Source organism: Peromyscus maniculatus, chromosome 9, assembly GCF_049852395.1.
Source record: "Peromyscus maniculatus bairdii isolate BWxNUB_F1_BW_parent chromosome 9, HU_Pman_BW_mat_3.1, whole genome shotgun sequence".
In the NCBI taxonomy this organism is placed as follows: Eukaryota; Metazoa; Chordata; class Mammalia; order Rodentia; family Cricetidae; genus Peromyscus; species Peromyscus maniculatus.
Window position 1 is genome coordinate 55,793,445 of NC_134860.1, and position 12,661 is coordinate 55,806,105.

A 12,661-nucleotide genomic window follows, 5' to 3' on the forward strand; every position below is an offset into this window, starting at 1 on the left:
CCTAGCATATTTTGTTGAAAACCAAGTTCTTTTACTTAATGTTCTGGGTGCCTTGTGGAAAGCCGTCTCGTCACATCTGTGAGGCGTCTGCTGTCGTCCGTTGGTCTGGCAGGTGTGTACAATCTTTAGGTTGAGACACATCATTGTCACCATGTCCTTTGGTCCCACCACACAGGAAGCAGAGGCAGGTGGATCTCTAAATCAGGGGCATCCTGGACTACGTATCAAGGTCTAGGACAGGCAGGGTAACATAGGAAGACCCTTTCTCAAAATAACCCAAGTGCCCAACTACAACAAGCCCACAAAAATTTCGTAACATTTTGTGATCTTTGTGTTGTGGTGACACCGTTTTTGGTGAGACACGGACAAATGTGCTCACTGGACAAAGGACAGGGTGCTGGGGAGATGACTCAAAAGTTAAAGCACCTGTGTTCTTGCCGAGGACCTGGGTTTTGGTTCCCAGCACCCACATGGTGGCTCGCAACATCCACAGGTACACAAGGTGCACACAGTGTAGGTAAAACATCTACACACATGAAATAAATAAATAAATAAATAAATAAATAAATAAATAAATAAATAAATAAATAAATAAATAAATAAATAAAAAAAACCAGACCACAGTAACAGTATCACACCAGTCCAGCTTGGTGAAGTAATGGGTTTATTGGGGTTGTACTTCAGGAACATGGGGGAGGAGTTACAGGAGCAGGGGCTTCCACATACATGTACATGCCCACCTGTACACACATACATAAACATGTACATACATCTCCCCTTAACATGATTTCATATTGATTTTATTGCCTACTATTTTATAGTGCCATCTTGAATGTTTCCCACAACCCAATATATCTTATAAGACCTTGATCTTGTGTGTGTGTGTGTGTGTGTGTGTGTGTGTGTGTGTGTGTGTGGTTAGGAAAGTGTGGTACTCAGCTGTGTCCCATGCAGGCTGAGCCCCCAAACCCATGTGTTTGGGAGAGGGTAATGCATTTATATCTCAAAAGCATAGACAATTTAAAAGAAAGCATATTTTTCTTGTATCAATGTACATACTTTATCCTGCTTCCAGACAAGACACTGTCACATGTTCTTTTCAAGGCAGGGAACACACTGCTAAGGAACAGTCACACAGGACAGGACACGGAGAAGAGAAACTGGAGCAAGCGTTTGACTGCATTTACTCCCTGGGAAACCACAGCTTCTGGCATCCATCCCTGTCTTGAGAATTAAGTCCCTTTCCCTGCGGCACTTGATTAGCCTTCTAGAGAGCATTTCACATCCTCATGTCCAAGAGCTCCGTAACGACCTAGAGCGTCCAGCCTACCAAAGCATCGCTCTGCATACAGGCCTCTGACAATGCAGTGTGTGTTTGGAGAGGAACCTTTTGTTCTTTTTACCAAGAACTGACTGAGTCAGAGCTGGTGACTTGGCGTATCTGGTGAGGGCACTTGACGCCAAAGCTCACGACCCAAGTTCAATCTCCGGGACTCCCATGTAGAAGGAGAGAATGGCTCCCACAGGCTGGCCTCTGGCTTCCACATGCACACCATGGCACACACTTAATCCCCCGCCCTTCCAATTTCCTGAATCAGAAAATGAGTACATGGCATCTTTACAAAGCAACTCAATGAAGACTTAGAGAAAAACAGTTCATTCTTTGAGAAAATGTCACAGATTCTGGCACCTCAAACGATGTAATTGCTACCCATCTCTTCCTTAAAAGGGGCCCTTTCCAGCTTGTTTCCAGGCTTCCTTGACGCCCTTGATGCTTTCCTTCTTCACGCATTTCCAGTATTCTTGCACGCTCTGCTGCTGCGGCACCTGTTAGCCCAGAGAAAGACCAGCAGTCACTGGAATCAGGCTAGACAAGGTCTCCTGTCTTATGGTCCCGCTCATTGCCTTTCCAAACTTCTTAAAAAAAACCTGAGTATGGGCATGGCCTCCTGTCTTTTTTGTTTTTTTTTTCAAGACAAGGTTTCTCTGTGTAGCTTTGATGCCTGTCCTGGATCTTGCTCTGTAGCCCAGGCTGGCCTCGAACTCACAGAGATTCGCCTGCCTCTGCCTCCCGAGTGCTGGGATTAAAGGTGTGTGCTACCACCGCCTGGCATGGTCTCCTGTCTTATGGTCCTGCTCACTGCCTTTCCACACTTCTTAAAGAAAGCTGAGGGTGGGCTATGTTGCCAAATGCATGTAATGAAGACCATATTGATTAATTTCTCCCAGATTACATGTGCTGTGGGATCGGGATCTCTTTTCTAAGTTGTAAATGAATAATCTTATGCTATGAACACAAGCATCAATTCTCTATTATCCCTCTTTCCTGGCTCTCTTCCTAACTGTGTACTTACTGTCTGTGGAGATGCTTAAGACCCAAGTTATAATGCAAATTTCTTTCACGAGAGTACATCTTGTAGATGTTAATGCAAACAAAATTCTGGGCTTTATTTTTCCCCTAGTCAGAGCCCAGCACATGACTATGAGCAGCCACGACAAGTATTGAGAGCTCTGCGTGCTTTATATTTAGTCCCCAGTATAGCTATTGTTGGTAAGTCTATTAGTTTTCTTACTTATATAGATGAGGTATCTGAGCCACAGGAAAACTAAGTAGCTTTTCAAGATTCATCAGTTAATATACAACAGAGCAGGATTTCAACCTAATGATCCAAGGTCAGTTCCAAAGTCAGATCTAAGGTCAGATCCAAAGTCAGACTCCAGGTTAGATCTAAGGCTATGATTTCTCAAGAGTGGTTTTTCTACTAGATTCAGATTTGTGTGTGTGTGTGTGTGTGTGTGTGTGCGCGTGCATGTGCACATTCAAATATACAAGTGTGTGTGCAAGCATGTACTATGACCGAGGTCTGAGGATAGCCTTGGGTGTTATTCACTGGCCTGAAGCTCAAAAAGTAGGCTAGTCTGGCTAGCTAGCAAAACCCTCAGACCCGCCTACCTCTGCCTCCCCAGAAATGAGATTACAAGCACATGCCACTGTGCCTGGCATTTATAGGGTTTCTGGGGACTGAACCCAGGCACTTACTAACTGAACCATTTCCCCAGACTCAGGTTATTTTTAAAGCAAAGAAAATGCTAATTATCATTCTTTGTAAAAGACAGCTCAGTGTTTTGGTTGTAGTTTACAGTTTCTGTATAAATGATTAAGATTCCACTTAAGGTATTACATTTGTCCTAAATCCTAGGTTTAATACCATTGTCACTAACATGTAAAAACACAGGTAAAAAACAAAACAAAACAAGAAATAAACTAAAAATCTGTTACCCATAAACCTCGATGCATCCTGTTTTTCAGTACTCCAAGAAACTCCCCGTGGCTTAGGCACTCATCACCATCCAAGTCAAAGATCTTGAAGACGGTGTCCAGAATATTGTTTGAGAGTTCTTGTCCAGTTGCTACTTTCACAGCTCTCTTAAACTCCGCTGAGAAGCAAAACAAGAGACTGCCAATCAACCAGGTAAATTAGTTTAAGTGACGTAACCCACAGTGCCATGATTTGAGAGGTGTATTCAAATCATGCGTTTGGTTGAGAAATGCCATGAGAGTAAAGCAGGCCATTTCCAGTTAATCGAGGCTCCTAGTAACACAGTCAATTCCACTCCCTTCCCTCTTCCCCCTTCCTGAGAGTAAGAAAATAAAAGCAAATAAAGTAACTTTTGAGTAAGTGTGCTGCTGCTACGAACTGAGAATAACCAAGATGCATTATTTTACTGCTGGCTAATCATCTCCTTATCGGTATCATCTACTGAATGGTGAAACTACTTACAGACAATAAAAATTAAATGATCCACATCTTACCCAGTCTCACAGGGCGATGAGCTAAGCTAAACATTTGCATGGCGATAGCAAAGTCTTCCAAATGCGTTGTAAAATGGCAAAATGACTTGAACTCATCCAAACTAATGCTCTAATAAAAAGAAAGTTTTTTAAATTATAATTTTGTATATACATCAAAATCTTATTGATGTTAAGTCTTCTATCCTAAAGCTTATTGAACTTCGATCTCTCTAAGCAAGTTGATGAAATGTTAAACAGGATAAGAACGGATACTAGATTCTCAGCTGAGGAAGGTCCATGAGAGCAAGGGTACCACATGCTGTGTGGACCTCGTCCTCTAGACCAGCCCTGGTTTCCTCCTTAGGCTCATTCTGAAGTTCTAACCCCCTGATAAGGAGGCTGCGGTCACGGGAGGGTTGCAGCCTGCAAGGCTGATGTCTGAGGGAATACTCATTAGTGCCCATTGCCGCTCTGTTCCCGTTCTCCCTATGTACATGTGCACACACCCCCAAAGAGCAGTCGTGACGACACAGACGACACTGTGTGGAAGCTGAGAGGAATTTCACCACGAAACCAGTTCAAACCCAGCCTTGCTGGCATTTGATCTTAGACGCCACATCTCCAGAACACAGAGAAGACAGGTTTCTGTACTTTGTGACCGAGGCCAAGGAGACTATCACAGCCTGTTCAGTGGGCCACTCCTACTTAACCGGTGTACAGGCACTGAGCAAGGTGGCCTGTGCTGAAACTTCAATCAACCATCCTTCTATTGCCATCCATGATGTGTGTGACCTTAGCCTAAATCTCAGGCAGGCACCTCTTAGTTTCCTTTGTCCAAAGTCTATGGATTAGAACAATGAGATATGAACCCTGGTCTATCTGATTTCAGTATCTATGTACTTAAAAACAAACAAAACCTAAGTTAAAAAGCTACTTTTTCCAGTAAAATGAAATCAGAGAGGGGCTGGAGAGATGGCCCTTCCAGAGGTCCCGAGTTCAATTCCCAGCACCCACATGGTAGCTCACAACCATCTATAGTGGGATCTGATGCCCTCTTCTGTTATAAAGCCATACACTAGATAGAGCACTCATACATAAAATAAATAAATCTTAAAAAAAAAAAAAACTCAGAAAACTCGTCTCCTCCTTCAACTGATGATGCCTGGATTGATCTCAAACTCATTATCCCTCTTGCCTTGATCTCCAGAGTAGCTGGATTATATAGGTACACGCTGGCTGAGTCACAGTGTGAAAGTTCTCAATCTTAAAGAAAATTCTTCCAGATCTTATCTCTGCAGGGCCTTTTAGGACCCGCCCTCTGTCCACACATGATCTATGCAAGTCTCACTGCTTTCAGCTTTTGTGGGCCTTTGTGGAATAATTTAAGTTTTATTTGTAAAAACTACAACAAATTAAAAAGTTCATTGTTTTTCTTGTGTGTATGGGTGTTGTCTGTGTACCACTTACACGCCTGCTGCCCATGGAGGCCAGAGAAAGCTCAAGCTCCCTAGACGGAGTTACAGTTGTGAGCCACCATGTGGGGTTGGAATCAAACTGGGTCCTCTGCAAGAGCAGCCAGTGCTCTTAACCACTGAGCCACCTCTCCAGTCCCAACAACAACAACAAACTGTGAAGAATATAGGACCAAGGTTAAAAAACGTCAGCAGTGTGAAGGATCAGGAGCCTGCCTTCCTCCTCCGACCCCTCTTCTGACCTCACCGCAAAGGCATGGGCAGCACCTGTACGCTTCCAGAAATACACAGCTCACACGAAAGCAGCTGTGCACCCCACAACACAGACTGCCTGCCGACTCGGGAACCACCTTCTCACGCGTTTCTGCACTCCACCTTTTTCTTTTTCACAGGGAATTTGTCAGCACAGTTGTGAACAGGGACCATTTCTCTGTATATCTTATCAGGATCTTAAAACAGGCACGGAGTGCAGCCATTCCAATGCCCACTTCTCTTTCTATCATGCTGAGGCCTGTACTCAGGACCCTGTGCCTGCAAGGCTTTTCCACAGGGGGAAATGGCACCTCATTCCCATCTGTTTTGTACTGTTCATATGGGATTTTTCTTCTTGTAACTTTATGTCCTGTCCTGGTGACAGTTATCATTGCTGTGATGAAACACCATGACCAAAACAACTTGGAGAGGAAAGGGCTTATTTGGCTTACACATTTATATCACTGTTCATCACTGAGGGAAATCAGGTCAGGAACTCAAGCAGGGCAGGACCCTGGAAGCAGAAGCTGATGCAGAGGCCATGGAGGGATGCTTCTTACTGACTTGCTCAGCCTGCTTTCTTATGGAACCCAAGGCCACCAGCTCAAGAGTGTCCCCACCCGCACAGGTACCCTAACTACACAGTGTTTTCCTCAGACAGAGGACTACTTTGCTTATTGCCAGTATAATAACAACCAGGTCTCCTTCTGCAGAGAGGTCAGGAAATCTTGCTTCTGGCCTCTTCTGAAGGACTGATGTGTTTGACTGGATGATCTCCTGCACGGTAGCTTTCCTCAGGGACTCTCCCAATCACTGTTAGGGCTTTGGGCAGTGAGGGTAAATTAACACAAACAAGATGCTCACCCTCGTGCTGTGAGTAATGGTTGTTTTGTTTTGTTTTATTTATTTTTATTTTTTTGTTCTTTGACCCAATAATCTTGTATCTTCTGTAAGCATCCATTAAATTGTGCGGGGTAATTTGGAAACATAAAAATTTCAGATACTTTGTAGTAGTTGACAGACTGATCTTTTAAACTCTCATATAAACAGAGAAGTCTCAGATCCTTCTGAGTGTTTGAGAGTCATGGGTTTTAAGAGTCCACTATGTGCTAATTAGCTTCAGCTGTCAACCTGACAGGGCCCAGGAGGAGCATTTCTAAGTAAAACACTTGTTTCCTATTCAATACCAGTGGCAGCTCTAAAACCAGCTGTTTCCTTGTAACTAATCAGGTTGTAAACATCTCTCTCCTTTTTTAAAAATTTTTTAATTTGGGGTTTTTTTGAGACAGAGTTTCTCCTTGTAGACCAGGCTGGCCTCAAACTCAAGATCTATCTGCCTCGGCTCTGGAGTACTGGAACTAAAGGCGCGTGTCACCACTGTGAATGTTTCTTCATTTTAAAAATTAAATTCTTTTGTAATTATGTATTTCCATTTCAATTATTAATGTATTGCCCAACTAGGCATGGTGGCATACAGGAGGCTGAGGCAGGAGAATTACAAATACTGGATAACCTTGAGAGAGGGAGAAAAGGGACCACTTGTATGTTTTTTTTTTTTTTTTTTTTAAATGACAGTGTTTTTCTGTTTAGCCCTGGCTATCCTGGAACTTGATTGTAAAACAAGCTGGCCTGGAACATGCTCTGTAGACCAGGCTGATCTGGAACCCACAGAGATCCACCTGCCTCTGCCCTCGGAGTACTAAGATTAAAGTTGTGTGCCACCATGCCTGGATCACACATATTTTATCTTTTCCCCTTTGTTAGAAGTAGCTCTAAAGGCTGGAGAGATGGCCTAGCAGGTACTACTATTGACTGCTTTTACACAGGGCCAGAATTCCATTCCCAACACCTAGAGTGGGTTGCAAACTCCTGTAACTCCAGTTCCAGAGGATCTGACACCTTCTTTTGGCCTCCATGAGCATCACATATATACAAACACACATGGACACACATAAAAAAAAAAGGGGTTCATAATTTAAAAAATAGAAATAGTTTTTAAGACCTTATATAAAAATACTTGTTCACGCCAAAACCATTTTGCTTACATAAAATTACAAAGGAAGAAAAAACTGTGTTGACAAATGCCTGGGGAAGCAGAGGTGAAAGACCATCTGAGCTTCCAAGTTTAAGATCAGTCCCTGCAATATGGCTAGGCACAGATTCAAAACAAACAGAAATATAACAAACAAACAATCCCTTGAAATTTCACTACTGGACAGAGGTCTGAACGAGAAGGGCATCCATGGCTCACAGCTCACATGCTTGACTACCTGGTCCCCAGCTGGTAGAACTGTGTGAGAAGCATTAGGAGGTGTGGCCTTGTCGGAGGATGTATGTCACACTTTGAGTTTTCAAAAGACTTGTGTCGTTCCCAGGGTGTCTGTCTGTCTGTCTGTCTGTCTGTCTGTCTGTCTGTCTGTCTCTCTCTCTGTCTCTGTGGCTTAAGACGTGAGCTCTCAGCTGTTCCTGCCACCATACCTTTGCTATGTCACCATGGACTCCAACCCTGACACCGGGAGCCCAAGTTAAATGTTCTCTTTTGGAAGTTGCGTTTAGTCATGGCGTTTTATCACAGCAACAGGAAGTAACTCAGACACGTGTAAAAGCCATGATTGCTAGTTTGGTGATTATCATTTTGTATCTCACACACACATCACACTTTCTCACTTAAAATGTGTACACAGGACAGCCACTTCTAATATACTGACGACACAACAGGCACTTCACTGAATTCACATTGTTCCTAGTGGTTTTCTTTTTTTCTTTTTTTTTTTTTTTTTTTGGTTTTTCGAGACAGGGTTTCTCTGTGTAGCTTTGCGCCTTTCCTGGAGCTCACTTGGTAGCCCAGGCTGGCCTCGAACTCACAGAGATCCGCCTGGCTCTGCCTCCCGAGTGCTGGGATTAAAGGCGTGCGCCACCAACGCCCGGCCCGTTCCTAGTGGTTTTCAAGTGGGTTCTGTTGGGCTCGCTGGCTACAGAGTCAAAGCCAAAGCCTATGTAAACAGAGACAACCACGGCCCCCTTTCAAAGTTTCACCATCTTTACCAACAAACAACCTTGCTCATTTTCACTGGCTAGGCTATCCAGAGCAGCAGTCAGCACTGGGGAGAGCCTCGTCTCACGGCGGAGCTGCAGGCTCACAGAGGCTGTCCTCTGTGTCTGAGGCAGCTCACGACGGGGAGATCGTACACGGAAGATGTCCCTGACCGGTTTCAGGCTTCAGTAACAGGAGCCCTGTCTCAAGTAATTCAGAAGTTACTTTCCTCGGTTATAGGAACTTTCTAGTTTCATTTCTATCCCGTGTATAAGAATAAGGCACACCGACCTCTCCTACGGACAGCTTCTCTCTCACGTTTTTCCAGTAGATGTCTTTGTTCTCAGTGTTAGTGAAGAAGAGGAGCCACTCGGCAAAGTCTTCCTTTCTCATGAAATTCAGACCCTTAGAAAACTGAAGGAATTCCATTTCTTGAACTTCTGTTTGTAAATTTTCCATAAATCTAGATATTAAAATACAAAATTGGTATAATCAGCTAGTGGCATCCCACCCAATATTGTAAGTGGGGCTTCAAGGCATCTCTCCCCCCACCAAGTGGCATAAGGAAGCATCGGGGCTGTGTCGGGGTGCAGAGAGAGCAGCCAGAGAAGCTGGTGAAGTTCAACAGTCCAGAATGTCTGTGCACATTACACCTGGCAACCTAAGCTGGGATCAATGTGAAGGCATAAAAGTTACGCAAAATGCTGCTTTAATAGATCCACAGAAACTAATCTCCTGTGGAAAGCATTTTTTCTAATGTAGAAACATCAATAACTGGAAAAATTAAAGTTTAAGAAAGGACATTCCTTTTAGCTTAATAATGAATGGACACCAACACAGGGACAATGACTTTGTATCAGAAGCTTAGGTCTACACTATCTGAGTTATCAGGGCAAAAGTGTGAAAGTCTACAACTCCACAAGCCTTTTCTTTTCTTTTTTATAAAAACAGCCTGGCACTTTGAGCAAAGTCACACCAACAGCTTCCTAGGAAGGTACAGGTTGAATAGATTAAACTTTTACTTTATTGAACAAGAACCTAGAAGAGTTGCACTAGGGATTATTACCCAAGTCAAGTGAAAGCCATTCTGAGCATCCTATGTTTTCATGTGTTGCAATCTCCTTTAAAATAATTTTTATTTGTGTGTGTGTCATACCACAGTTTGAAATGGGTGGAATTAGATACATGGGATTAAAAAAAGATACCTTCAGTCCAGTGGGAGAAAGCACCATTGTTAACAGCTGGCTTCAGGGTCTGCATTTCTCCTGTAAACTTCCAAGTGTGGAGGGAGCATGGGCGTAGGTGTCTACCTCTGTGATGAGCACTTGCCACCTACAACATTAGCTGAATGTACCAGAAGCACAGATTTTTTTGATACTATGCTTCTTTATGGGTCAAAGCAGAATTCTGCCTAAAACTGAATGCGTTCTGGGTTGAACTTACGGGTTAGAGATATTTTACTGATATAATTTGCATCCTGTTTTACTGAGTTTTATTGTATTGTGTACTATGATAATATTCAATGATTCTTTTTTTGTGTTATTGTGTGCATGTACTTTATTGTGTGTGTATGGATGCATTTGTGGTAGTGTGTGTGTTGGTGTGTGTATGTGTATGGGTGCATGTATGAGTGTTGTATGTATTAGTGTGCATGTATAGGTGCATGTGTGATAGTGTGTGTGTTGGTATGTGTGTGTGTGTTTCAATGTTTGTGAAGATTATAGATTGAAACCTGTCATCTTCCTCCATCACTTTTCCACTTTCTTTTTTGAGACAGGGTCTGTCACGGCTGATTGGTGAATGCGGCTGGCCAGCAAGCTCCAGGGAGCCTTCTGTTTCTGCCTCCCCAGCCCTCGGGTTACAGGCATGTGCAGCTGCGTCTGTTTCTTCATAAGGTCCTTGTGTTTACAGAACAATCACTTCACGGACTGACCTGCCTTGGGATCATTACAGAATCTCTACTTGGAGATGAGTGAGTGTGTAGCAAACGAAGAGATGTGCACACAGAGCTGTGCTGTTCTTCTCACCTTCTGTCTTCTGACATAGGAGGAAGGCACTAACAGATGGGTAGGCTGACTGAAGAAACGGAGCAAGAGGCAAAGAAATGTGCTGGGTTGCCGCAGCACTGAAGGAAGTGAGAAACCAAGAGATCATGAGAAGGGAATTAACGGTATTTGGTGACCAACTGGACAGAGGAGGAGGAGAAAGCAGAGGTGCCACCTCGTCTGAATGGCACTGACTACGGTTATGAAAGGAAAGAACATGTATCTCTTCTCACTTCAGCTTCCTTGCAATGCCAAGGGCCTTTTAAAAGAAAACCATCTGAGAAACATACATGAGAACCCGTATAACTTCATGGGCCACACACCTTCACGGGGGTCTCCCCTTATCTACTCCCAACTTCCCACACGGGGTAAAATCACCTCTTCACTGACAGAAGCACTTAGTGCAATGCATCTGAATGGTGTGCATATTGTCACATAGCTTGCAAAAGGGACTAGTGTTTGAGACACGGCCTGACATACAACAGCATGTGTACACACACACACACATATACACACACACTAAATCGTAGAAGAAATGCAGTGAGCTGAATAAGGTGCAGGCCCTCTGCCTTCCAGATCAGTATTTTTCTGGTGTTCTGATCTGCTGCTTTCTAGTACCCGTTGAGAGACTATTCCAGAGAGCACTACAGGGAGGCCCTGGGAGGAGGTAAGCGGGGCTCCACTCTGTTAATGTCAGCAGAAACCAGATACTCTACTGGCCCAATTTCACAAAGAAATGAATTCAAGGAAGTTAAGCGAACTGCTCCAAGTCAGTGTTAGCATAAAGCTTTATCCAAGACATGGAGCTGCCTGCTTCCTAATGCACTGTTCCAGCTGCTTGCATAATACAGCTGTTGGGTTATACCGATTATGCTGGGTCTCTACAGAAGAGGCCTGTGTAGACCAGAGCTGAGTCCCCACATCTCAGAACAGCTTCAATGCACAGTAACTCCAGCTGAGATCAGCCAGTGCTGGCCACAGCAGAGCTGCACTCAGGAACACAGCGCATGGACTTGTTTTACCTTCAATGTGGCTGGTTGTTTTTTGTGTTAAGAACAAAATTGCTGGGCAGTGGTGGAGCATGCCTTTAATCCCAGCACTTGGGAGGAAGAGTCAGGCAGATCTCTGTGAGTTCAAGGCCAGCCTGGTCTATAGAGTGACAGCCAGGAGTGTAGGGAAAAAGGGCTGGCTAAAGAAACCCACCTTGACCCTGGAGCCCAGAACTAGGGAAAGATGGCTCAGATAAGACCAGTGAAAGAAACACAGTTTGGCTCAAATCAGAGTCATCTCTGCCCCTGGCTAACTGACTTGTGAAATCAACCAATCACAGAGCAGGACAGTAGAACCCTGGCCCTGGGGCCCAGGACCAGGGAAAGAATACGGCCTGGGTTTGGGACCTGAGCCACAGAAATTAACACTTTATCCCCAAACCCAGAGCCAAGGAAACATGCCCTGACTCTTAAACTAGTGCCAAAGAAACACTCCTGGTCCCCAGAGTCAGAGTCAGTGAAAGAAATGTACCCTGGCCTTAGAATTAGTGTCAAAAAGCTAAGTAAGGACAGTGAAAGAAACACAGTTTGGCTCAGTTCAGAGCCATCTCTGCCCCTGGCCAACTGACTTGTGAAACCAACCAATCACAGAGCAGGACAGTAGAACCCTGGGCCTTGACTCCGCCCCCAAGGCATCCTATACAAACTGCCCTGTCTGATCAATTAAAAAGAGCTATTCTCTCCACCCTGGTAGAGGCAGCTACTCTCCTGGACTCCTCCTTCCCAAATAAACCTCTTTCTCAAAAAAGTTTTGGGTGTGAAGATCTTCATTCACTGGCATAGAGAAGATCCTCACTGAGATGTCTCTTAGTGGATAGAACAAGGAGTAGCTGAACAGAAGATCCTTGCTGAGATGTTCCCTCAGTGGATAGAGCAAGAGAGAGCTGAAAAAGTAACACTTTTCTCTAGAGCCGGAGGAGATCTTTTTGCAGAGTGAAGCAAAAGAAGCAACATCTTAGGCCAGAGAAAAAGAGCTCTGCTAGGAAGTCCCCTTAAGGGAGGGCTGAGCAAAGCTC

At 44.1% G+C, this 12,661-nt stretch overlaps 1 protein-coding gene and 1 long non-coding RNA gene across 2 annotated transcripts in view; one reads left to right on the top strand and one right to left on the bottom strand.

The window, feature by feature from the left end:
- Positions 1-647: 647 nt before the first annotated feature.
- Positions 648-12,661, bottom strand: part of Micu2 (mitochondrial calcium uptake 2) — a 91,675-nt gene continuing 79,661 nt past the window's right edge. Inside the window, exons 9-12 of the mRNA XM_006988448.4 lie at positions 8,843-9,014; positions 3,815-3,923; positions 3,281-3,438; positions 648-1,827 (exon numbers count right to left, since the gene is read on the bottom strand). Coding sequence (XP_006988510.3) covers positions 1,723-1,827; positions 3,281-3,438; positions 3,815-3,923; positions 8,843-9,014 — 544 coding nt within the window. The 3' untranslated portion in view covers positions 648-1,722. The remainder of the gene's footprint in view (positions 1,828-3,280; positions 3,439-3,814; positions 3,924-8,842; positions 9,015-12,661) is intronic.
- Positions 3,335-10,990, top strand: LOC143267393 (uncharacterized). The gene is made up of 2 exons (XR_013042439.1): positions 3,335-3,473; positions 10,329-10,990. It is a non-coding gene; the product is annotated as an uncharacterized LOC143267393 (long non-coding RNA).